Below are 27,373 nucleotides of genomic sequence, written 5' to 3' on the forward strand. Positions count from 1 at the left end.
AGACCAACATACAAAAAGTGCCAAAATGATTTAAATACTTACCGGTTAGGTGTTTATTATTTCCTGGACCAGTGTGGATTGTGCCTTACAGTGAAATTCCAGTTATTTATAATTCCTTTCCTTTTGGATGTAAACAGAAATGGCCTGATCCAGAGGCGGGCATCATTGGTGCCAGTCTACGAGTGCCCGTCTAACCATAGTCTGAGAATAGAATCTGTCTGGTCATTGAGTAGTATATTTTCACTTGCAACATAAATCATTGAACATGTCTAACTGGAATTTAAAATCCTTGATTATGGGGGGGATGGGGGGGGTTTGTTTTCGGTTGTGTGTAGGTTCTAACTCTGGCCACTATATTGTGGAGTCCTATGAATTTAACAACCCTACGGCCATTGGCGTTAAGTGCACGCAAATTCTACTTCTAATATATTTCTTTTCAATAAGGTGCCGTTATCTCTTCGTGGGGGGGAGTTTGGGGGAGAATCATCATCATCATCACCATTTATTTATATAGCGCCACTGATTCCGCAGCGCTGTACAGAGAACTCACTCACATCAGTCCCTGCCCCATTGAAGCTTACAGTCTAAATTCCCTCACACACACACACACACACACACGTCAATTTTTATAGCAGCCAATTAACCTACCGGTAAGTTTTTGGAGTGTGGGAGGAAACCGGAGCACCTGGAGGAAACCCACGCAAACACGGGGAGAACATACAAACTCCACACAGATAAGGCCATGGTTGGGATTTGAACTCATGACCCCAGCACTGAGGCAGAAGTGCTAACCACTGAGCCACCGTGCTGCCCACATTTACATATTTCTGTTACACGTTTTGTTTCTTTTAATTTAAAAAAATAAATAAAAAATTAGCCTTGTTTAGTGGTGCTGAATTGATCAAGGGAACTGTTCTCTATACTGTATCTAGATAACTTGTTGTTTTTCACCGCTATTAACTAATTGCCTATAATGTAGCCGAGAGGGACGGCCAAATGTCAGGTAGTCACTACACCTAAAACTCTGCTGTTGTTGACTAACTCTTGGCAGTTCTTTTGTATTGATATACATGGGGGCATCTTCACTGGCCTCTGGGGTTTTTGTTGGCTCCGTGATCCGACTGGCTGTTGCATATTGTATAATTTCCCCTGTAGTCTTGTCTCCATCATATGGAGCCTGTGTGCTAATGTGTGTGCAGCAAGATTTATCATGAGACTTCCACCTTCCTCTGTGCGATGTAAACCCCACGTCTGTAGGATGGTCCTGGAGTACAGTGGTCGACCAGAAAACAGGTCTAGTCTCGTGAGGCAGCGGGGACTGGTTGGGTCAGGTCGAGGCCTAATCTGTCCTGATTGCCCTTTTATATTGGTCGTGCTAACGCTTCATTGGGCGCCCTCCCTTGGTACCTTAGCAGCAGGTTCCCAGCGCTTGGTTTTAGCGGACACCTCCGTTGGTCCATTAATGGAACGTATAAAAAGTGGTGGATCTGACGCCACTTCATCATTTATTTATATAGCACCGCTAATTCCGCAGCGCTGTACAGAGAACTCGCTCACATCAGTCTCTGCCCCATTGGGACTTAGTCTAAATTCCATTACACTTGTCTGAAAGGATTAGCCTACTAACCTCAACACAAGACCACTTCTGATGTAAGCCATATTATGTACATATAAAGTAACTCTTCACCGACCCCCGTCTCTTGTAAGTAATCTGCCTCTACCAGAACCCATACACCGCCCCTGTTCATAGCCAACCACCCTCTGATGTCGTCTCCCCCCTACACCCTCACCAGTAATTCCTTTGTTCTTCCCCTGTAAATCATTTTCTTTCTCCAATTATTTGCTTTGTGTCTGGACATTCCTGGGAATCCCTGCAAATTGGTCATTGACCTGCTATTGTCAAGCTGTTATTTCACGCACGGACTATATAAAAACTAGCTAGAATCAATATCCCCTCGTGGGAGACCCCCCCCCCTCATCTTTCACATTCTCCAGTGTTTTTTGCTACGTAGGGTTATGATTCTGCCTTTTATTGCAATCAGCCAATGCAAATTAAGGATTTGTATCTATGAAACTCAAACATTTGTTAGAGATTAGAATATGAATCTGGGAATCTAGTAGCCTGTACAGGTATTGACTGCAAGCTGTTATTTACAAATTCCCATTTTCTATTCTCCCTTGATTTGTAAGCTCATATTCTAGCTGAGGTCTCCATTTTGCTTGGCTACATGTAGACTGGGACTGTGGATTTGTGTTCCTCTGCTGGAAGATCCGAGCGTACCGATTCCTCTGAAGCGCTGTGCTGTGTGTTTAACATTTCTCACAGCCGTACTTATTTATTTTTTTGTCTTCCCTTGGAAGATTTACTGAGCACGCTCTGGATCCAAGGCAGGAAAACCTTTGACGTTCACAAAACGTTTGCAAGTTCCCAGCTGCTGATAGGAGGGAAATCCCAGGGTAAAGAGTCTTTGGGAGCAGCCTGACTGACAGTCTTCCTCTAGCAGAAGGAGAAGAGCTTGAGTGAGTACATTGTCTGTTCTATTCTATAGGGGGTTCCATGATCTCACAGGAGAGGCAGCTTTGTGAGTGTAACATTCATTATTCTGTAGCTATTTATGGGGGGTCTTTAAACGTTTGTCTTTTTTTGGCATGAATAATATCTTCTGACTCATGACTTGTAATTAATAGTAATAAATTCTCTGCCACCCACACACACCAATTAACCTATGAGTATGTCTTAGGACTGTGCTATGAAATGTATGCAAACACAGAGGACATAGATAGCGCCCTGGTTGTATTAGTATCCACAAACGCAGTGCTGTGAGGCAGCAGTGCTAACCACTGTGCTGCTTGCAGCTGATTTTAAGCATTGCTAAACTATACTTTTGTTTTTATGGGGGTTCTGTTGCACCCATGTAAAGTTGTTGTGATTTATACTAGCAGAATCATTAAGTGTTTTAAATCAAACACAAATTACAGCTAATTTGGTTAGTCTGCAATAGAAAATATAGCTTTACACATCCAGCCTGGTGTGATGTGGGAATTTCTGTTCTGGGAAACACCAGGAAGCTGGTTTCAGTCTCCCACTGCCGTCTTATAATCCATGCTCCGCTGAAACATCAGACTTTGAAGTTTAAGGGTTCATCTGATGACTTTTGTTTGTTTAAACGTACCCTCTTACGACTTGTGCTTAACATTTATTTGTTTGTGGTTTTTTTATTTTAAAAAAACAAATGTCCATAAACTGTATTCTCAGATTATTTTAGTTGCAGTTACAACAGTTCTCCTGTGCTTTCTGCATGTCACACCGCGGTACGGGAATCTTTCAATAACTGCAATTATTGTAAACCTGTCCCTCCTCTAATATGTTGAATTGTGGTGGTGGTGGTACACCCGGACGCCAGCACCTGCGCTCCCACAATTCTCCAATCGTTGGATGTGAACTTCTCCCAGATGTTATCAGACCAGCCACTGTTGTTAAGTGTTATAGAAATGACATCTGAGACCATTGTATTAACTCGTGAAAAATAGCCCAGGCTGTACTGTAAAATTTTAAATGTGGCGTTCACGGTTTAGAACGCTCTGGTGGAAGTAAGCCCATCAGAAAGGATTCAACTTCTTTTTAATGCACTTTTCAGGTGTCTGTGCCTGAGAATACTCATTACCAGCAGTTTGGTGTAAACAAGCCCTTAATATGATTGTGGGGTTTTTTCCGTCCATTTATGTATTTTTGCTGCAAAATGTAAAATTAGTTTTCAAACTTGGCTATACTGTATAGATATTAATGTGTCTTTCTAGAGTGCTGTGTATGTATTGTGTACAATGACAAGGCTTGGTATGTAGTGTGCATCTCTGTATATCTTCATTATTAAGTCCAGTAAGTTGATATGCATTCATTAAACTTGGAGCAGGGTTGTGGGGATTAGTTTAGTAAAGTGCATGGTCTACAGATGCTAGTCTGTAGCGGAGATTCAATTGCTGGCAACGTAGCGTGCGGACTTCATTATGACATCAGGCTGCGCACACTGCCGGTCATTACGGTAGGAATCTTTACTCGTATATTTATTTATTTTTTATTTTTTTCTTGCATCCCATGGATCTTTAGAACAACGATCTTGGTGGGTCTGATCCAAGGCAAAAAGTTAAAATTACACAATACAGAAAATCATTAATCTCCTCTGTATCTCAATGAACACTGAGCAGTTTTGCAGGTTGATGGCAAGCCTGTCATTCTGACTCTGCTATGATAAAGGGGTTTCTTTATCTTGCATCATTGAAGCTGCAATCTCTACAACCTAACTGAAGGCTGCAGAATCTTTTACCTGCCAAAATGGTATGCCCTGCTTACTAGAAATTGCAATATAGATTAACCAGGCATGGTTAAGATACAGTGTATATTGAAATAGAACACTGTATATGTTTGTGTGTACTGCATGTATTCTATACTTTTGTAGTATTGTATATTTACACTAGTACACTTTATTTTGTTTGTAGAGATTAGTGATATTAGCTTTTATGGATGTAATCCTAAGGCGTATATTGCATGTGGGGCTGGCGCAGGTGACTACAGAATTTCTTGACTGTACATGACATGTTTTGCTTACAGTGAATTCGGTAGAAGTACAGTCATATCACAAACCAGTATTGGACTCTGAAGTTTGCAGCTGGATATATGAGCACATGTTTACCCCTTAAACCCCAGTAGACTTGATTTGAGTTTCTGTGTACTTTCTAGCAAACACTCTTATTGATATGACTAAATTGCAATGTATTCTGATCCCTACATCCTGGCCAGCTACAAGACTGTTATGTGACAGTGAGGACCACTGCCTAATTAAATTTGTCTGTAATTAAATGGTTTGAATCAGTTGTCGTTTAGGGAACTTGTCAATTGGCAAACAATGAGCAATTTGATTAATAGATCTTATTGTGTTAACATGTCCTACATGTGTATGGCCAGTATTATAGGAAGTCTGGTGTGTTGAACACTTTTACCACCGTTTGAACGTCTACAGTCACCAAAACCATTTTTGCATGTTTTGTAAATATCCTTGGTAGTCTCTATATGAAGCTAGTGACCGTTTCAAATAACTCCATAACTTACTTTGGTTTTGTCGGTGTTCAGAAAGTTATGAAATGTCATTATACAGAGTCTTTTATATAATGTAAGAAATGGGATCTTGTTACAGTCACTAATGTATGTGATACATTTTGTTCTAACCAGTGGCTGAAACTTTCAGACACCTGTCGCCACAAAAGAAGCTTTTTTTTTTTTTTTTTTCTTTTCTTCCTTTGAACACCCAACTTCCTGCGTGTAAATCTATTTTACAAAACAGCAAAGAGCCTTTAAATTATGGTTCTCTAATCAGCATGTTTTTTTTTTTTTTGTTTTTGTTTTGGGGTTTTTTTCCCCCTCCTTCCCAGATTACGGTCTTCTGTCTTCCTATGGATGACGTCTGAAATGCAAACCCAAAACGTCCCTATTTTTTGTTTGTTTGTTTTCTTGCTGATTAAACCGTTATTTTAAAGGCTGAGAAAAACGAATTCTAAAAACCCATCTTCCGTCCCTCTCCTCCAACAGATGTTTGTTGGCAACCACAGTGTTGACTGAAGGATTGCCATGTTCAGAGTCTCTGCTATCATTACCAAATGTCCCCTTAGCCAGTAACATGCTGTAACAGGCTCAGTGTTTACCTGAGAAACATAGAAGCTATTCAGAGGTAATCTAAAGTAAAAATATAACACGTGAGCTGACTGATACAGGTTATTTTAGACTTGTTTTACCTGTAACACTGAATTACAACTTGTGTTCCACTGGTCTACACCTGGCAGAGGCTCCCGTGGATTTAAAATGCCAGAGCTGCTAAATTATTAGTGTCCAAATATTGTACACAGCAGTTTACGGTCCTGTAAATTAAATGGGTGCATAATTATAATGTATTCTGGATGATACTTGTGTTGCAGTCGGTGCACAGCTTAGGTGTGACTTACTGCAGCCTGGATAACCTGTGGCGCTCTGGTAGTTGTGAAGTTACATGTCCCAGCTCGCCCTGACCTAGGAGTGCAGGAACTGCAACACATTCTACTGATTGTGTAGCACAAGGGTGGTCTCATGTTTTACAGATTCTTCACATGTCAACGACCAGAGGGCAGTGTGGTAGCTTATACAATCTACTAATACTTATATTAGCAGAACATTTATACATGTGTGGCCAAAATTCATTACAATAACTGCAAGGGGTTGCTGCAAGAGGGAAAGGGTACGGTGCAGTATACATCAAATGAATACGTTGCTCGAGGTGGGAAGGGAAAGATTCTGTGGTTTCTGTGGGTATCTGTCCTCGGTCCTGTTGCATCCTTTCTCTTGTGTGTCGATGTGCTGCAGCAGACTCTTTCAGAATATTGTTGATCTAGTAAAGTTCAATATCCTTTACCACCGATTTGTACAATGTATCACCTGGTCTATAACACTGAGTAAACTACAAACCATAGCTATGAGATGATCTATCAATGAGAATTACTTCTACTTGCCAACTCTCCCGGAATGGCCGGGAGACTCACGACATTGGGGTAGGTCTCCCGGGCGAGCAGGCAAATTAAAAAAAAAAAAAATTAAAAAAATAAATATATATATATATATATAATGTATATTCTGGTAGAACTTGTGGGGTGTAAACGTCGAGCGGCCTCGGCAACATTCACAGCATACCAAACGCCTCCCAAGTTTTAGCTGGGAATGATATCAAACTACTTGTAGGTGTTAAACTGGGAAAAGGAAAAACACACTACAACGGCTTTCACATCTCTGCAGCGATTGGCTTCTAACTTGGCTTTCTGGTGAGATCCGGAGTTTTTCACCTGGTAAACTCCTAACTCTTCTCGTCACACAGAAACCTGAACATGGCCGCACGACTGAACCTCTGCAGGAGTCAGCTGAGGTCAGACAGCCAGGACTGTACACATACGCTGGATATTCTGGAAAGGGCTCCTAATCCAATTCATCTTTAGTTCAATATTGTTAAGGAGATGGAATAAGTCTGACTTTAATAACAATGTTTGGCTGAATAAAAAAAGTTGCAAAAATAATCTTGAACCTTGTATATTTTCAGTAAAAATTGTATATAAATCTGTAATATTCATCCTAGTTAGTGATTTGATCATTCTAATGTATTATAAGAACCTTGTGTGGTTTTGGTTTGTTATACTCCCGGTTGTGGGGTTTCCCTGCCAGGGAATACCCACATTTCAAGTACCCTTCCCCCTCCCTCCCCAATGTGATTACTCCAATCTTATTAATCTTCATTGGAACAAACTGCACGGTATCAATCTCCTTCTGGATGTCAAAAATAGACAGATGCTGCTCTGTTCGATGGTTTTTGTATTTACATTTTTGTATGTAACTGTTTTCCCTTTTGTAATCATTTCATAAACATTTTTACAGTTTTGGTCAACGTTCAGAATCCAAATTTAAAAAGAATGGACAGTCACAATAACGGTAATCTGTACTGGTATTGGGGCCTCCATTAGTCATTTTGTGGTGTTCTGGGTATTGTTGATCTAGCTACATATCGCTACAGACCTTTAACAAATATCCCCTATTGTCTGCCATAAGTCACAAGCTGGGAGTTGGTAAATAGTTTGTTTACTGCGCCTCGCGTGAGCCTGTGCACAATTATCTGTTGTGTTTACTGTTGGTAGTGAGAGCTAATCAAGCGGGCCCCCTGAGCATTGTGGATGTCATAGGGCCCGCTGTGACTATCTGATGGAATCTGCCTCTCCCTGGCATAACGTTGTAACCGAGAGAAGGATTCCTAGCGCAGTTTTTACTTTCTTCTAGAGGGTTTTTTGTGTATGTTTGACAATCTGTGTTATGGTATCTGTAGATTACATTTTTGAGGTAAAGATAAATTGTATAAAACTATAAATCAATTTGTATTTTGGTCACAAAGATCACATTGGAAACATCTGGGGGTAAATGTATCATACCCCGTTTTTTTTTTTCATCTCGCGGGAGATCGGCCGCCGATCTCCCGCGAGATGAAAAAAAAAACGGGGTATGATTTACCCCCAGATCTTTGACACATTGCAATTCAATATCTTCTGTTCTCTACTTCCTGGCTAGCTGAAAGACTTATTTATGTGCCACTAGTGATTGTTGCCCAATTACATTTTCCGCAATAAATCAGATTTGTCTTCGCTTAGAGAAATTGTTTAGCAATGGGCAATTCAGGTGTATGGCTTATTCAGAATTCCTTCTCCCATAGTCTACAGTCACCAAAACATGTTAATAAAGATGAGTACAGGAGAGAAGAGGGGGGGATAGGGGGAGGTTGCTACGGTCAGGGATTGACTGTAAAATGGTAAATATGAGAACTGGGTACAAGGCTGGGAAATTCTCAATGACTATGAAATGGGGGAGACATTAAAGGAAGTTTATTTAAACAATGGCTTGTTAGACGGACAAGATATTCAAGAGGGGTTTGTCCAATCTGATCAATATTTCTGAAGATATGAATGTGCTTAGAGTCTCAGGGAATGGCGTGTACTAGGAGTTGTTTAGGATGTTAATTCCAGTTATTTAAAGGATGAGTTCCCAAATCTCGGCCCAGAATGGATCAAACTTGGTGTAACCCCACCATATAAGTGTGAGGCTGGGGAGAAGATATGGATTCTGGTGGGGATCATATACCATCTATACAGTAGATTATAAGCATTCTCCTTTTATGTGGATGCAAAGGGAACAATTAAACGTTTGTCTCTATGGACCAGTCTTTGGGTTTAAAGTATGTCTTGTTCCCCTGTGGCTCGAACTCTTCTGACTCGCTTGACTGAACACCTTCAAGGAGCTGTTACATAAAGTAGAGGTCAGGCCTTTGGGGGAGGAATGAAAGGCATAAAGAGTGTAGAGTGGACAGTGGGCGGCTGGTGGCTCCCATCCCGGTGGGCGGCTGGTGGCTCCCATCCCAGTGGGCGGCTGGTAAACGTCTTAGCAGATATTGGTGGAATCTGGACTGAAGCTCAGAATGTTGGCAAATGTCCCAAAAAAGATTAGATCGGTCAAAAACTTAATTCTTGCTCACCCAAGCCATAAAAAGTGGTTGGGCTCATACCAAGAGAGAACAGAGGGTTATTACACAAAGATCATAGTCTGGCTGTGTAATCCCAAATTGTGCTAGAAAATGATACATATGGGAGTGGTCTTTTAAAGTGGTCCATTATGTACCCCTATCGGACGTAGCAATTTTATAGGCTGATCAATTTTCAGCCTATCCGTTTACAAGACGTGATGTCACTCATCTCTAGTGAATTGATTGGCTGTATTCTTTCTAATATCGATTCCACCTACAAAACGTCTTCCTCCGCTGTGTAGGTGAATGGTCCACTTTAAAGATTGCACAAACCCTGTAGTTTTTTCCCACTTGTGTACATAGTTGCATAAAATCTTTCTAGATCCGGCCAGGCCAACCTGTGGCTCTCCAGGTGTTGTGAAACTACAAGCCCCAGCATGCTTTGCTAGTAGATGGCCAGCCTACAGCTAGTATGATATGCTGGGCCTTGTAGTTTCACCTGGAGAGCCGCAGGTTGGCCGGGCCTGTTCTAGATAATCACTGTAGTACATGTAGTAGTTTAATGGCCTCTGAAATTGTCTGTTTAGCTTAGTAAGCCGTGTACCTGCAGCCAGTGTTGGTGCAGTGATTTAATGAGCTGCACAGGCTGTAATCGTGATTTGCTACATCTGTTATTTTCAGCTAGTCCTGGAAGTGACAGGCGATGTTCATCACCTGCTGCTTTACTCCATTAGTCAGGCTTATGTTCAGGTGTAATCGTCTCGGATTTGTCTGAAGGCTTTGTTCTGTGTTCCTTTTGTGTGGTAATTGTGACCTGCTCTCCGTGCATTGCACAAGCCCCCTCACGTCTCCGGTTTCCCACATTGTTCCGTGTGTCCCAACAGGCAGCTCTAATGTGGATCACAGATCAAGAATGACTGTTCTTAGGCTGCAGGTACCTGGGAAGGTCCAGGAGCTCCTTGGGCTCGCTCTCCGTAATATCCGCTGGTTATAAGGATGTTACCGGTTTATTTAAAGCAAGATTTGATCATTGTTTGTTGAATGCCTACCTAGGAAACAGACACTACTGACTACACTGTGTGTGTGTGTGTATGTATGTATGTATGTATGTATGTATGTATGTATGTATGTATGTATGTATGTATGTATGTATGTATCTATTTTTAATATATAGTTCTCCACTGCATAACAAGGAAGACAATGGAGCCACTTTATGCGTTCGATCGGGTGACTTTTTTTATATATATATATATATATATATATATATATATTTGACCCTACTGAGTTTATTGCATGAAAAAAGTACAAAATAAGGGCCCTTATCAGATGTCTAACAAAAAGCTTATTCAGATGGGCAAGTTCAGAATTGCTGTAAGAAAATTGTTCTGAAAGGCATTGCGATCAAACACAGGACATGTAAACGTTTCCTTCATTGCTAACCCCTGATTTTTAGATGTGTACATTTATCTTATATTATTTTTTTTATTTTTTTTGAGTGGTTTGCTTCGGTCATGTCAGCAAGTCCGTGTAACACACAACTACGCTCTGCTAGGAAATGAACATCTAGTTGCTATGGGTTACAGCATCTCCACCACACACGCACACACTTACCTGAATGTCTGTCTGTTTTCACAATTTGTCAGGTGTATTATGATGCCTTTCTTTGGCACCCCTCGTCGTCAAGCCTTCATTGGCAGCAGAAATGTGACTGAGTTGGTGATGGAGCATTAAGGGACCAGTAGACTGTAGAAAATTTGAGCTCCACAGCTGGCCCCCACCACAATGCCATTGTAAGGCCCGTTGCTGCTCTCAAAGACTCTCTCAACCTACAAATCTAGGTCATCATTGCAGTCGCTGTACATTAGTATGGCTGGTTTTATGATTTCAGTACTACTTTTGGTTTTAATAGTATAAATAACTGGAGTGAATAGACTAATTACACTAAATATTTCCACCATGCTTTCGTAGCAGACAGAATGTGACTGACAGCTTGGCAAACATGCTATGCAGAGATGCACTGTGTGGATTCATACAAAGTAGCTGAAACACCTGCAGAGTATTTCTTTTGACCAGTGAGATCCCATAAAAGACGGTCCTAAAAATGTGTCTAAGTGAGAAGGTAACGCTTTCCTAGCAGAGCTGCAGAGAATAATTCCGTTCTTGGGTTCACTGATTGTTTTATAAATCCAATCTCCTATAATACGTAGTACATGAAGATAACCTATGTGATGGACACTGCTATAAACTGGCACTGTGGTTTATACCCAGGATGTTTACTTCACTGCTCTTTAAATCACATTGAAAACACATGGTACAATTCTGTCCACACTGGAGAACATGTTGCTCAGTACTAGGTAACCTCTTGAATGCGTGACCAGAGCTAAAATTACACCCAGCTTGCCAGCGCTCTGCAGAGCTTGCTCCTATATTAGGCAACAGTATCCTGGTTGTGCTGAAGCCGATCCATCTTATAATTGATCATTCCCTGTAGATGGAAACATTTGGATTCCTGCTACACTCCAAGAACACGATTCTGTATCCACATGACGCTTGGACCGTAGCAATCTAACACTCCGTAGAACTAAACTAGTAGAAATAAACCCTTATATTGCAGCTCTGTGTGTGAGGTTATGCAGGTGAGAGATACATTTTATACAGACTCGCATCAGCTCTACAATGGGACCCTTTGAGAAGCATTGACAGGGCAGCGTGTAATCAGCGAAGTGGGTGGAGTTGGGGCTCATTCTCTTTAGTGTAAGCAAAACTCAAACTAAATACACATACCATATGCTAGACTTACTGTGTGTTTACAGATATTTAATTTCCTCTATAGTCCCCTTTGTAAATATCTACATGGAGCTGGCTCTCTTCTGGGCAACTATGTATATTAATAAGGGAGTAAACAGCCCATGTACCAGCAGTAGCATGCCCCGTGTGCCTCTGAGAAACGTCCTGTGTCTCTCCAGGTGTTGTGAAACTACAATACCCAGAATACCCTGGTAGGTATCTACTGGCAAAGCATGCTGGGGTTTGTGATTTTTTTTTTTTTTTTTTCATACAGAAAATTCCCCCAGCACACTGCTATTGGCAGCAAAGGAGTTTCCATTTCTACTGTAGATAAAAATGCAAAAGTTGCACACATTTGCAAATGTATGTTAAGCCACCCGCCACTCCACGGCACTTTTGCTAATAGGGTGGTCCTAACTCTAAACAGGGAGTGTCCCATATATTTGGGCCCTCCGCTACTGACACCAACATGCCTCTTAGACAAATACAGAATTGGAAGTTGCTCAATCAATTTATAGGCTCATAGCAGGTGCATGAAAGAGTTGTGTTATCCTGAAAGGACAAACGCACAGAAAATTCCCCCAGCACACTGCTATAGCCAGCAAAGGAGCTGCCATTTCTACTGGGGGAATTTTCTGTGTGTGTGTGTTCCTATCAGGATAACCCCACCCTTTCATGCACCTGCTATGAGCCTATAAATTGATTGAGCAACTTCCACTTTTGTGTTTGTGATTTTCATATCGCCAGGAGAGATGCCGGTTGTCCTGACCTGCGCTAGACAGTAGTCCAGGTTTAAAGGCTGGCTCCTGATTGGAACTTTGCTGCATGACCTTTAGCTCACTGACAGTCACTTGACAGAGGCCCGTAGGTCCCACTTAATAGTTTTTGGGTTCTTTGTGATTTCATGGAGCATTATATGCAGATTTTCTGGTGAGTTTGTTAGGACGTTACTCCTGGGAAGATTGGCCACTGTGTTCATTGTTCTCAGTTTTTTGTGTTTGTTTTGGTTTTTAAATAATTGTTCTTCTTTTAGAACGATGGACTGAATTGTTTACAAAGGACTATATGGCCAATTCTAGACTGATGAAAATCTACAATTGCTTTAGACATTGTTGCTGGGAAACTTTTTTCCTCGGCAAGGTGTTAACACAAACCTGAATGCTTATAACCAAACTACCAAATGTTCTGTGTGTATATAGGTATTAGTGCTTCCTGATGATCAATTAATAACATGCAATTGATTTTACTTCATCTGGCTCAAACTTGCAATCACATTTAACGGATATTAAATTGATCGCATTTTAGAACTTGAGGATTAGATGATTGTCTTGAAATTGGATGGAGTTTTTTTGTTTTTTTATGACACAGGTAGGAAAACCTTTGACTCATCTCATAATTTTTCATCCGCATCCAAATCACTGCGTAAGATTGGTTTCGTTTTTCTAGTGACTCTTTTTTTTTTTTTTTTTTTTTTTTTTTGTACCTTTGATATTTAGGACGCGGCAGTAATTCTTGCAGTCGGCCCGCTGAGTAACACCGTTGTAAGTGTTCACTGATTCAAGTTCCACAACTCGATACTAAGTAATTGGCACTTTCATAAATGAAAACAAGGTTACTGCAGTCATGGCGACAAACACGCCGTTGTCACAGAGGGCTGTGGGATGATTTCTCTAGTGGAGGCTGCCTTGCACTTGGTCTCGTGTTCCCTTGACATGTACAAACTTTATCCCAGCTCTGCAACTTTATGTAACTGATCTTCACGTTGTTTTGGTCTCTGTGTTTTTTTTGCTTCTGAAGAAATCCAGAAAAGTCAAGTAACTCACAAGTTCTTGTGGTGTTTCCTTGTAATGGTTACTTGTGGCACTGGCTGCTATGGGAGCTTCCTGGTTATATGCAAAATAAGTAGATAATTATAGGAAATCCACTTCTGTAGCATACAGTGATCTAGTGAAAAGTTTTTGTAGCAGTTTATTTTTTCAGTGATTTGGTCCCTTCATTTAGGCACAAACTTCAAGATATCAACTTTGTAGAGGATTTGGGAAGCGGGTAATGGGCGTTTTTCCAATGGGTTCTTTCAGTGACTTTGCAGCAAAATATAACTGCTATTATGTTTGCAATTATTTATATACAGTTTATTGCTTAGGAACATACATCTTATCTGGTCCTAGTCCTCTTGGTGGGAGGATGGAAGTAGAACGCCTTATCCTGCCGTGGATCTGTTGCCACGGGTTACAGGGCATCTCCAGGATGGCATTATTGGATTTTCCCAGCTGTATACGTCCGATATCTCGGTTACTCAGATCAAATGAAAATCTTTTCTACCTTGGTCGTGTCTCGGAGTTATCTCACCCCCGTAGTACCTGCTAGTTGCTATGGCAACAGTCTTGGTGCTGACAGCGTGCAGTGATATCGTCGTGCAGGGATTGTGACTGTATAATACAACTCGCTGTTCCGTTAATATTGTGTTTTCAATAAGACCATTAAAAACTGCTGGTCTCTCACTGAATGCTGAGAGCCAACGCCTGCGGAGGAGGTAACACAAAATGGGAGATTGACGTGGGAGGGGGAACAGGCAGACCCAAGGCTGCACCGCTGTGAGTTACCCATAGCAACCAAATTAAACAATGTTACTCCTCATGAGGCCAAATACTACTGAATCTTCTAAATTAACCTCTTGAGTCACATGTTGTATTAGAATATAACTGTTTTTTGGTACTTTTTATATGTAATGGAAGCCATGTATATTGAAATTGGGATTATCCTGCTGGCTACTGAATTATAGATTGTTTTGACCCACACAATCAGGTTTTTTTTTTTTTAAATTAATGGGCAATTGCGCTGCATCATCTTAATTGGGTTAGGTTTTTCCCTAAATATTTTCATATCCAATATGACCATATTGAGCAATAAACGATGAGACAACAAATTCCTAGGACTACTGCACACTGTCCCAGTTAAGGTATGTTCCGTGTATAGTGGACAATCTTAAACTGTTTTGTGTAGGGATTAATGATCCCAATGTCAGGCATTGCATTCACTGCAGACTGAGCGCTGGTTGAATGTGGGATCTAGCGCTTTTATGTGGATTAGCTGACCGCAGACAAATGTGAATAAATACAGTAATCTCCTCTGGGGTGCACTTGCCCAATGCTGTGGGGGCCTTTGAGGGGAGGTGTCCTGGTGGTCGCCCTCTCTGAGACCTAATAGCAGTCGCACACCCTGCCACCCCCCTTATTATTATGCCCCATTATCAGTTTGGCCTTTACGTGCCAACAATAACTGGGTGAGTACTGCTCTAATACACCCTGTCCTCCATTTTATTTTATTAATTTTTTTTTTATTATAAGGAGTCCTCCAGCGACCTTTGTAGGCCGTATGATGTCTGAGATCATGGTTAAGAGTAAGAAAAGGAAAAAAAATGCTGAAATACATGGCAATAAATTAATCCTGGTTTCTATGGTATACAGCACCTTTTTTCTGTGCACCAGATGTCAATGTCGCCATGTGAGCGATCCACTGTTTGCTTAATCTGAGGGTCCTTTGTGGAAGGGGGTGCAAAGGAAAGTGTTAAGGTGCTGTAACAAATACAAACCAATCAGGTTTGCACTGGTGCAGTCTGGTTGCTATGGTTGCACCATTGTTTTGGGCAGTTCCCATAAATGTGCTCAATCTCCAAGTTTTCCTTTCTGGATAACAGGCTGACTTTTTTTTTTTTTTTTTTCCCCTCCCCTGTAAACGTTATGAATTCATGGCCACCGTTTATTCGTGAAGTTTAGCGCTTCGGAATACAATAGAAGGCAGCATTCCTGGCTTACTGTGCTGCATACTGAATGTATGAATAAGTTTATCTATGTTGCCCTGAGTCATACAATCCTGCAAGTAACCTGGATCAACAAGACAGCCTGGGAGAGGAGGTGGAGGAGGAAGGAAAGCGTATTTGTGCAGGGATTAGTTACTCTAAGAGTATTAGAAGTACATTTGTGTGTGTGTGACATTAGCTGTTCAGCATTGTCAGTATCATGTGGTTGGAGGGGAGGCAGCTGTGACCGGTTCCATAGCTCAAAAATACTCCTTCACTTCCACCCTCTCTCGTTCTGTGTGTGCAGCCACTTGTCCCGCAGCGTTCTCAGGTTCGTATGTGAAATCTCTTCTCCTCTTCTGCTGGTATGTGGTGTTCTGGGGTTTCTGACACTGTGTGAGCTTTGTTGCCCAATCCAGCAGGTTTTATACGTATCTGTGTGGGCTGATTCTGATACAGGCATAGGAGAGAGTTATGTGGAACAGATTTTGGGAGCCAGAGAAGAGGAAATCTCTTATGGATGTAAGCTGCTGGGATTTCTGCTGGCATTCTGGGACTAGAAACATAGGCACGGACGGTTATTATGTTTGTGCTATGCTCAGGTTAAATGAGAGTTCGTGAGAGATTGACACCACCTTTTGTTCAGGTAAAGGTATTTGTACAGGTACAGGGGGGACTTGGCTGTCAACGTGGATTTGCTGTTTTTTTTATTTATTTATCTGAAAAGGATGGCAGTCTTTTTGTTGCAATTTAAACAGCTCTGTGTTTAAATTGCAACAAAAATTGTCTCTATATATATATATATATATATATATATATATATATATATATTATACACACTCTCCCCACAAGCAGGTAACTTCAACTTGTTGTGAGCTAGTTATGCAAGATTGTAGTTCATTATACATGAAGCATTGTGCTAGATGTTTTGAAAAAAAAAAAAAGAATCTCTATTACAGTAGCAATATTCGTGGTCTGTATTTGGGGTCAAGTTAATAAATACACATGACAACTTCTCTTAAAATGTATTCATCAAGGTTTTCACTCTATGCATGTGCAACTACACAGTCCAACTTATGTATCCTGACCATTAAACAAAAGTGAAATTATATGTTCAGCTTTCAATAAATGATGTATAATCGGTGTGTTCTGACATAATACACAGGGTTTCCTAACAATGCAGTGATGATGCATTCTGTAAATGATCATTATTCCCTAGTATTTATGCTGTATAGTATTGTAATGATCTTGGTCCTGTATTGTGGTCATGTTGTGTGCTACTGTGTCCTCTGATACACCTGCCCATGTTACATAACACATCTCTGATTTCACGGGCGATAACTGTTCTCCTAGCTGAGTACGGATGTACACGACTCTTTACTGCTGTTCAGCTCCCACATCATAGAACATAACGGTCTAGTGATCGGTGCTGCATCAGCTGACGATCAGATGTTATACATCTGGCTCCTATTTATGATTTACAAACGGTAAAGTCCCCTTTAAGGACCGGTAGTGGCAGAAAATAAGCTTTTCTGGTTCCAAATCTCAATTTCAACTATATTGGGTTTTTTTTCCTTAGACATCAACATAAGCGCATTGTACTGTATAAGGCTGCATCTTGGCAACCAGTCCAGGCCACAAGAGTTGTTTCACTGTTACTTTGTTTCTATCCCGGAATTGTTACATTTTCTAGGGACACAATGTAGAGTCTGACCATGTGACGTGGTTCTACAGACATGAGTCTCTCCCATAGAGCGTGAAACCTCACTTCCTAATAATCCTCTTATCTGAATGTACAGTGTGCAGCGTGTAATGTAACTAAATGTTCTCGCCCTGAAGCCCTTCACTGCTGGAGGGGGTAAGAATGAAATCTCTGCCTTTCCAAGAAAGCCTTTAGTTACCTTACTGACGCTCATACAATATTGCTTTTCTGACATGCAGCATCAAATACCCGGAGCTTCACTGCCTGGAGTCCTACACTTCAAGAACTGTGTAGGTGCCCGAAGATATCTGCTTTGTTGGCAGGTTTTAGACATCAGATTTTGCCTTTGAGCCGCCTCCAGGCCTTGAGCAGACAGCATCTGACGGGTATTACTTGGGGTCCAGCCTGTAGCCGTTTCTTGGTTCTAAACTGTCTGCTTCTATCCTTGTTTTCCTTCACTTTATATTTAGATTCTGCTGGTTTTTTACATCCACTATAATACTCCTAATTCAAAAGTGCCTTTTTTATTAAATTTAAATTTAATTTGAGATTAAATCGTTTATCGTTTATAATATGTTTAGAAGGAAAATTTTGCCTTATTAAGAAAGTGAAATGTACATGATGTGTCTTGTTTTATATTAATACAGCCACCTATATACCACAGTGAAGTTTACTACAGATTATTTTGCCATTAACTGGAAACGAAGTGTGCCTCTCAAACCCCCCCCCCCCCCCCCTTCCTCATGCCTCTCAACCACCCTCCCCCACCCTTCCTCATGCCTCTCAACCACCCTTCCTCGTACCTCTCAACCACCCTTCCTCGTACCTCTCAACCACCCTCCCCCCCCCTTCCTCATGCCTCTCAACCACCCTCCCCCCCCCTTCCTCATGCCTCTCAACCACCCTCCCCCCCCTTCCTCATGCCTCTCAACCACCCTTCCCCCCCCTTCCTCGTGCCTCTCAACCACCCTTCCCCCCCCCTTCCTCGTGCCTCTCAACCACCCTTCCCCCCCCCTTCCTCGTGCCTCTCAACCACCCTTCCCCCCCCCCTTCCTCGTGCCTCTCAACCACCCTTCCCCCCCCTTCCTCATGCCTCTCAACCACCCTTCCCCCCCCCCTTCCTCGTGCCTCTCAACCACCCTTCCCCCCCTTCCTCGTGCCTCTCAAACCCCCCCTTCCTCGTGCCTCTCAACCACCCTCCCCCACCAACCTTCCTCGTGCCTCTCAACCACCCTCCCCCCCCCCCCCCCCTTCCTCGTGCCTCTCAACCACCCTCCCCCCCCCCCCCCTTCCTCGTGCCTCTCAACCACCCCCCCTTTCTCATGCCTCTCGCACCACCCACCCCATCATTTTATGTATGTTAGCTGTGCCCACTTCAGTGTTATATTGAGACCATTGGCCTTCTCTTGCTCTAGGCAGGTGCCACTGGCCGCCTACAGATACCTCTAAGTGGAGCAGAATCTAATATAAACAGCATCTCATGTAAACACGTCCCTGTAATATAGCTGCCATCAGCACTGTGGTAAATCTGCTGGGTCAGTAGTCCAAGATCAAAGGACAGTGACTCATCCGTTCCTGGTTTACAGGGTTGCTCCCTGGCCATTGTATCTGTCCTGCTAATAATAGTAAGACGTGTGGCTCTTCTCTCCAGGATGACATAACCTGGGGTGGTATCCTCCAATTGTTCTACAGTCACCCACTTGTCAGTCATGTGATGAGCATGCGCTCAGTGCCTTCATGTGATCAGGAACGCTGATAGGACAAGGTGACTGGTGCAGCTGTTGTGCTGTAACTGGGATCACAGCCGCAAAGCTGGCGAACAGCTCTGCCTGGTGCAGGAAACTAGCTGCAAATGATAACTACTGGGCAGACGGTCACACTGCCCTGTACAGACCGTTTGTGCTGTTTTTATACCTCACTTTCTGAAGTAGAATGTGGGACAGTGGCTTAAATTTAGTGATGGACTCTTTCAAATCAAGTTAGGTTTTATTTTTATCCTGTAAGATGTGTGAAAAGTCTGACACAGATGCTAAATTCAACAAATACAATGAAAGCCAGTGACAGACAGAACATACATTCTACAGTATAGTTCCTGGGGGAGAACAACCTGCGGTGTTAAAATGATGATCACAGCCTCACACTGGGAAACTACAAGTCTCAGCAGTGCCCTGACAATCACAGGATGGCTTAGTATATTTTAGACAAACAGTCAGACATGTTACTCCCACCTGAGATGCTGTGCTCAAGAGATAATATTTAATATTTGTCCTTTCCGACCAAAAAATTTGTCTACAAACTTGTTACATTGGAGTTTCTTGCTGATATTTCATTGTATCCATTAACATTTAAATATTAGTATGCTGAAATGACCACTATTTAAATAGTGGTGTCATACAAGTAGTTTTTTTTGTTTTTTTTTCCCCCCCCATTTTCCTTCTAGAATTGTATTATGGGGGCAATAAGCACTCCTGCTTGATATAAAGACTTTGTTGTGGAGGACAGAAAGACATACTTGCCTACTTTTAGGCGCTGAAGTCTGGAAGATCCCGGACAGAGGGCGTGACTAGAGGGCGGGAGGGGCGGGGCATGGTGAATTGCGTAATTTTGGCCCCATCCCCCACGTTGGAAATGATGTTTTGATGCGGGGGGTGGGGACAAAATGACGTGGTTCACAGTGAATCGCTGTATTTTGGCCAGGTATATGCCAGATGCGGGAGACTTGCCTGCTCTCCCGGGAGTCCGACCCAGATTTCAGGAGTCTCCCGGACATTCCGGGAGAGTTGGCAAGTATGCAGAAAGATGGCACAAAATATCCAGTGACAGTTGCAGGAGGGCTTGTACACACCAATAAGCTAGTCATGTGGAGGTGTATAGCCTATGTTTATATGATAGAATAATAGTCTTGCATATAAATTGCAGATTACTGCTTTAATGTATAAATAAATGTACTATTAGTGCTGCTACTAAAATATGTTTCTTCCCTTACAGTTCTGAATACTGAGATATATGGAGCCGCTGAGAAATACCTTTGAATACTGCCACGCACAACACCACCTCTCCGCATGAGATACACGCTTCAGCGGTCACTCCGGAGCCGAGTTGCCGTCGGCGGGAATAACCATTAGAGGCCTCTGTGCTCGGATCTTCTTGAGCGAAAGACTCTTCTGTCCGCGGAACCCTGTTCTCTCCTCACAGTCCGTCCCGAATGTAAAATTCACAGTTTACCCAGATGGGGTAACGTGATTGGTCCAGTTTTATCATCTGATTTGCCTCTAAACTGCCAGGACATTTTTTTTTTCTACTGTAAGGAAGGGAAACTCTTCGAGGAATAGGCAACGGTCATTGGAGGAAGGAAGTCTGGACACCGTACCCTGCTGAGCCTACCACACACAGCCAATCAGTTTGTCGTGTTTTGGGGGGGTGTTTTTTGTTCATATTTTGCACAATATTTGTGACGTTTTTTGTACATTTTTTAGCTCACTGTTTGTATCTTTGCTGCATCGCCATGGCTCGGATAAATCGCCCAGCTCCGGTGGAAGTTTGCTATAAAAACATGCGGTTCTTGATCACCCATAACCCCACCAACGCTACGATGAATACCTTCATCGAGGTGAGTGCAGTTATTTGATGTTGTCAGTGATAGGTCTACAGCTCTAGAGTGTTGAATAATTAAAGAGGTTTCTGACCTTGAACCAAGTCTATAAAGGGACACATTGAGTTACTCTGCATTCCGGGTGACCTAAAATGTCCACTTCTTAGGGTGTTTTTTTGTTTTTTTTTTTGGGGGTTTTTTGGTCATCGCCAGCAAAGTCCCCCCCCCCCCCCCTTCCCATTTGTCTGCCCTTGTTCCTGTTGGCATTTCCTTGGTGCACTGGTAAACCAGTGGGCTGTTATGCCACCTCGAAGTGTTCACGTTTCACACAAACCTGGTGGTGAGCTGTGGATTAGGGGTGCTGTAATGCTGTATATTGTGTGCTATCGTCCGTTCTTGTTTTGAAGCGGAGACCATAGATTAGCAGAATGGTGACTTCCTAACTGTTTCTAAACCAACGTTGTGGCTTCTCCCTGGCATGACTTTTTATTGCAGCCCTTTTGAAGGGGGCCTGCCAGGGCAGGGGAGTCCACCATCCAACACCTAGACGGAGGCTCTCCTGGTGTTGTGAAACTACAAGCCCCAGCATGCCCTACTAGCGCTTGGCTGGCTATCTCCTGGCAGTGCATGCTGGGGCTTGTAGTTTCACAACACCTGGAGCGCCAAAGGTTGGCCAGGACTTGTTTTAGGAGATATTGTCTAAGGTATCGCAGATTAAATTAGACTGTAAGATTAACTTGATCCTTACACTTCATTAGCCCAAGTTCTGTCGTTAACACTAGACCATTAGGGTAAGGCCAGAATGTAAACATGACTAAAGTTAGAGGTTTGGTGGTCACATTGTGGCCTCACCACACTGGGGCCCTGGGTTATAATCCAACCAGGGCGGTGTCTGTGTGGAGATTCTACGTTCTCCCCGTCTTTCTGTGGGTGTCCTCTGCATGGTACAGAATGGCCCTAGTGTGTGTCGGTGTAACTAGTAGGAAAAATAGATTGTGAGCTCAACTGGTGCAGTGACCAGCGGTATGAATCAATGCAGTCTTAGAATAAGGATACAGCTGCGAGTCGACACTCAGAAGGTGCGCGGTGGTGGTCTACCCCTGGGCCGACTGATACTAATAAAGACGCCATAATCGCTATGCAGAAGGTTCTGCAGTGGCTGAAGCTGGCGATCTAGAAAAAGGGAATAGTAGAAGTCTGTTTTTAATGTCTCCTTTCTCAGGGAAACTTTTTGAACTTTATTTTTTTTATATGTAAAAAATCAAAATGATTCCTGGGAATAGCTGTTTGTCCTTTTGGGTTTAAATGTTGGTTTTACTAGTTATCTGAGTATTAAAATGTGATGGGATCCCTGGAGCATACTGGAATCCTCCGGATGTATAGTCCAGGATGTATATTATGCTGGTGGCCTCTGTAAGTAGAAGATCTTTATACAGTTGGTCTATCCCAGCTATCTCTCTGCATCGCATACATCTCTGGATACGTGTGATAGTCAGATGAAGGGCTGTCTAACTGGGAGAACATTACAAGCCAAATAAGTGTAGATGGTGATGGCAGTCCCTTCAAAATATGTACATACCCTCCTGCGACTTGTGCTGATTAGTTTCCTGTAACAGTGCTTTTCATCCACGCTTATAGATTGTGTTTCTGTTGGGCTGAGATATAATTTTATCCAGAGTCTGTCTGCTCATAATGAAGGTGGAAAGGAAAGTCCCAGGTCACCTAAACAGAGGTACAGCCATCCTGAAAATGCCACTTATCAATTCCCTAGGAAACGGTGACGCCCCTGTAGCGATGGGTTGAATTCTCGTGTATCTGCGCAGCCCACAGACTGCCAGGCTCCTCCCATTGCTGTGTCTTTGTCACTGGTTCCTGCTGTAATGATTGGCTGCATTCTCGGGAATATTGGCCCCGCCCACAGAATGTGTAGACAAGAGGTACTTTAAAAACCCAGTATCTCCTCCAGTACTGTAATAACTATTGTTCATAACACTCCTGAAAGGACTTGTCACCGTGTCTACAGCCAGCACTTGGCAGGCTCTGCATGGAGCTATTTTTGTGCAGCCTGCGTAAACTGGTATCGGCTGAAATCCCCTCGTAATATCTAAAGGATTTTTCCAAATACAGCTTTGCTCTATTGGAAGTTTGGGAACCTAAACTTATGAGGGCTAAAAATAAATTGCATTTGGATCACACAATAAGAGTCCAAATTATCATCCAGGCGGGTCAACATGTTATACAATTTAATCTTGCTGTGTTTACATTTACACTTCATTTTAACCCCTTATAGAAGTGTAAACTTTAAAAAAGGCACTTTTTTTCCTCTACATGCACCAGATTGATGTGTAAGTCTTGGCGGCTCTTGTGAATAACGACGGACAGTTAAATATAAGAAAGGGGGCTGATAAAAGTATCCCAATGTTTTTTAGAACAAACTTGTTTACAAGCTACGGCTTAGTTACTCCAGCCGTGTGTTCCAGAGATCGCAGCCTCTCGGGACATGTAGCATTTTATTTGCATTTCCCCAGGGTACCAAACACACCAGCGGGGAATTGGTTAATGGCTGCACTATGGAAAGAGCACGATTTGCGTGTGTTCTTGGTGAATGCAAATTTTCATGTCCGTATATTCTCGTCTGTGTTTGTTAACAGCTTATCTGGCCCGAGAAACCGCATGTGCTCTGATAATCCTTCAATACACTTAGATCAAGAGTCTCTGAACCTGCTGATCCAATATAAAATAGCATTGTGACCGGTCTGTAGGGGGCAGAAGGGTAACAGGATGTTCTACCTGCTCAATTTATCTGGGTTCTTTCTTGCTGTCCGTATCCGACTTACTGACCGCTCCTACTGGTGTCACTTTACCACCAGGCACCGAATGCCAACTGCACAATAGTTGTAGGAGAATCTCGCTGCCACCACCAGACTCCTTCATAGCACCTAGAACCGCTTACTTCTGAGTAACTTGTACAGCTGCTACATCGCCTCTTTACTGTAGGTTGGCTGGCAGCTGATGAAAGCTTACCATGGATCAGGACTGCTGGGTGGCGGGGCAGAGCATTGACACACTGGGTTCAACACAGGACAGCCAGGAAACGGATTAGAGTGTAAGCTCTTATCTGTTGGTCACAGGATATAGCCGGTAATAGGCGTCGGGCAGAATCTTCAAGCAGTGATGTTTTATTTGCAACAAGGGGTCATTACAAGGACCATTACACACTAGGTGGAGGTACTAGTGATCAGAAGTATTACATTACATGGTCAAACAGTGCTCTTTATATATTGTTCCTGACTCGCATGTTGGCGAGGTAAACCAGTGTCCTTTCCTATCTGGCACCATATATCAGTGGTTATCATCCGGATGTAATATGTTCTTTAAATTTGGATTAAAATGCAATTTAAACTTAACAAAATTTACATCAATCTGTGATCTACTAAATTACTTGCTGTTAGACTTTCACAATCAGGCTATTAGCATGGTATTTTTTGTCTTTCTTACAAAAACACATTTTCTCCAACATATGTCTATTGCATCAGAATTGGATACATTTCTAAAACACAAATCAGTACATTTGCAATTATATACATTCCTGCACTGAGTAGAAAGGTGACATAAATGTGAACTAATCAGATTTCTGGGACTGCAGAAATAGCTGATGTTTTAAAGTCCATGTAAATGTTGTGTTTGGGTGAAAGTAACCTATTGTGTCGATCAGAGCCTTGATTGAGGCTGTAATGAGACAATGCAGCAAGCCCTTCGTTCTTACGATCTGTGTTTGTCCTCTTAGGATCTGAAGAAGTACGGAGCCACCACGGTGGTAAGAGTGTGTGAAGTCACCTACGATAAGACTCCTCTGGAGAAGGATGGCATCACCGTCATGGTAAGTTACCTCTACCAGCTCTGGTGGCTGTAACTGGGCGGCACGGGATTGAATAGCGATGTTTGATCTGAAAACTGTTGGTCTTCCCCATTTATTTATTTTATTTTAAATCTGGAATCGACGTCGGTCACCTTTTTCTGTTCGTTTATTCCTCGTCAGAAGTCTCCCAAGTTATACCCTGGTAAAACCAGTGAGTGGGACCAACACACCCCTAAATCTAAAAGGACTGAAAACCAACCAAATGCTGCTTTTTTATTTAAAAAAAAAAATTGAGAAAAATATTCCATTTTCCTGTCCAAAAACTGCACCTTCTGGTAACCCGTAACATCTCACACGTGGCAGGTCTTCATGTACAATGTAAAGTTGCCATTTATTTATTTTTTTATTTTTTTTATTTTATTTTTTTCTATTTTTCTAATATTTATATTCAGTACTTGATATTGTTTTTTATTCTAGGACGTTACCTCTTTTCTGTGCCGTGATCACTGCTTAATTACAGATGCATTATTTGCATTCTCTTTCCCAGAATCTTTATCCCCTGCTATAATCTTCCTGTAAATCTAATTGACAGAGTGATGATCTCAGTGTCTGGGAGACCTGACCTTATGACAAGGGAATAGGTGGCAGCATTGGGGGGCAGAGTATATTGTCATTGGGGTGTGGCTGGGGCGGTAAAGGGCTGAGAAGCCACCCTGGGGTGTTCTTATAGTCTTAGATTATCTCTGCCCAGTCTGTCTAGTGTGTGTGTATGTGTATATAATTATATTCCTTTGAGCTACACTATATGGACAAAAGTATTTGGCCACACCTGTTAATTATTGAATTGAGGTGTTTCAGTCAGACTTGTTGCCAGAGGTGTATAACATCCAGCACCTAGCAATGCAGTCTCCATTTGCAAACATTTGTGTTACAAAATGGGTGGTTCTGAAGAGCTCACTGACTACATGCATGGTACTGTGATAGGATGCCACCTTTTGTGTTTGCGTGGGTTTCCTCCGGGTGCTCCAGTTTCCTCCCACACTCCAAAAACAGACTAGTAGGTTAATTGGCTGCTATCAAAATTGACCCTAGTCTCTCTTCCCCCCTCTCTCTCTCTCTGTCTGTGTGTATATTAGGGAATTTAGACTGTAAGCTCCAATGGGGCAGGGACTGATGTGAGTGAGTTCTCTGTACAGCGCTGCGGAATCTGTGGCGCTATATAAATAAATGATGATGATAAGACTATTTGTGAAATTTCATCCCTGCTGGATATTCCACAATCAACTGTAAGTGATACTATTATAAAGTGGAAGCGTTTAGGAACAACAGCAACTCAGCCACAAAGTGGAAGACCACGTAAAATCACAGAGCGAGTTCAAAGACTGCTAAGGGGCATGGTGTGTAAAAGTCGCCAACTCTCTAATTCCGTAGCTAAAGTTGCGAACTTCCACTGGCATTAATGTAAGCACAAAAACTTGTGCAGCGGCAGCTTATTGGAATGAGTTTCCATGGCCGAGCAGCTGCATGTAGCCTCACATCACCAAGACCGATGCCAAGCGTCAGATGGAGTGGTGTGAAGCTCGCCCACACTGGACTGTGGAGCAGTGGAAACGTGTTCTGTGGAGTGACGAATCACGGTCCTCTGTTTGACGGTTAGATGGGCGAGTCTGGGCTTGGCGGATGCCGGGAGAACGTTACCTGTCTGACTGCATTATGCCAACTGTGAAGTTTGGAGAAGGGATAATGCTATTGGGTAGTTTTTTTTAGGGTTTGTGCTAGACCCCTTATCTCCAGTGAAGGGCAATCTTAATGCTTCAGCATACCGAGTAATTTCCAACTTTGTGGCAACAGTTTGGGGAAGGCCCTTTTCTATTCCAACATGATTGTGCTCCAGTGAACAAAGCAAGGACTACAAAGACACAGTTTGAGTTCAGTGTGGAAGAACTTGGACAAGAAGGCCAGGCTCACAATCTCCGTTCAACATCCGTGCCTGACCTCATAAATGCTCTCCAGAATAAATATCTTGTGGAAAGCCTTCCAGGAAGAGTGGAAACTGTTATTGCTGCAAAAGGGGGACTGAGTGCATATTGAAGTATATATATTTGAATACAAGATCATTCATTACAGTCCCTGTTGGTGTAATGGTCAAGCGTCTGAATACTTTTGTCTATATAATGTATGTAATAAAAATGTTGTCTCAGTCCCTTTTCATGCTGCCTTGTGATATGACACCATTGGTGCCAGAGAGAGAGTTAGTCCGTTCTCTGCCAGTCCGTACTGCTCTGTAGTGATAGCCGGATCGCACAGTCTGCACTTGGGTAGTGAAAGTTAATATTTGTCTTTCCTGGCACTGTTGGGCACCTGAAAGGAAGCTTTCGTGCCAGCATTTAAGGCCTTATGATGATTTTGCAAAGCCAGTCCACATGCAAATTTATTAATTCCTGAATGGTAGGCAGTGCCAATGTAGAGCCTTACTGTCCTATGCCAGTGCTAGTTTGTGTATGTTTCAGTGCCAGTATACCCATCTCTTTACAGTAGGCTGGTGCCAACAACCAAGGATACCGTT

The 27,373-nt window shown here is 42.4% G+C and overlaps 1 protein-coding gene across 3 annotated transcripts in view; it reads left to right on the forward strand.

The window, feature by feature from the left end:
- Positions 1 to 27,373, forward strand: part of PTP4A3 (protein tyrosine phosphatase 4A3) — a 66,115-nt gene that overhangs the window by 27,770 nt on the left and 10,972 nt on the right. Inside the window, exons 1-3 of one of the 3 annotated variants that reach the window (XM_075211656.1) lie at positions 2,419 to 2,520; positions 20,345 to 20,966; positions 24,736 to 24,828. In XM_075211656.1, the coding sequence (XP_075067757.1) occupies positions 20,862 to 20,966; positions 24,736 to 24,828 (198 nt within the window). In that variant the 5' untranslated portion in view covers positions 2,419 to 2,520; positions 20,345 to 20,861. Of the gene's footprint in view, positions 1 to 2,418; positions 2,521 to 15,840; positions 15,986 to 20,344; positions 20,967 to 24,735; positions 24,829 to 27,373 lie in introns of those variants that run through there. The other 2 variants (XM_075211655.1, XM_075211654.1) reach the window with 2 other exon arrangements.

This window comes from Mixophyes fleayi, chromosome 5 (assembly GCF_038048845.1).
Source record: "Mixophyes fleayi isolate aMixFle1 chromosome 5, aMixFle1.hap1, whole genome shotgun sequence".
Taxonomy (NCBI): Eukaryota; Metazoa; Chordata; class Amphibia; order Anura; family Limnodynastidae; genus Mixophyes; species Mixophyes fleayi.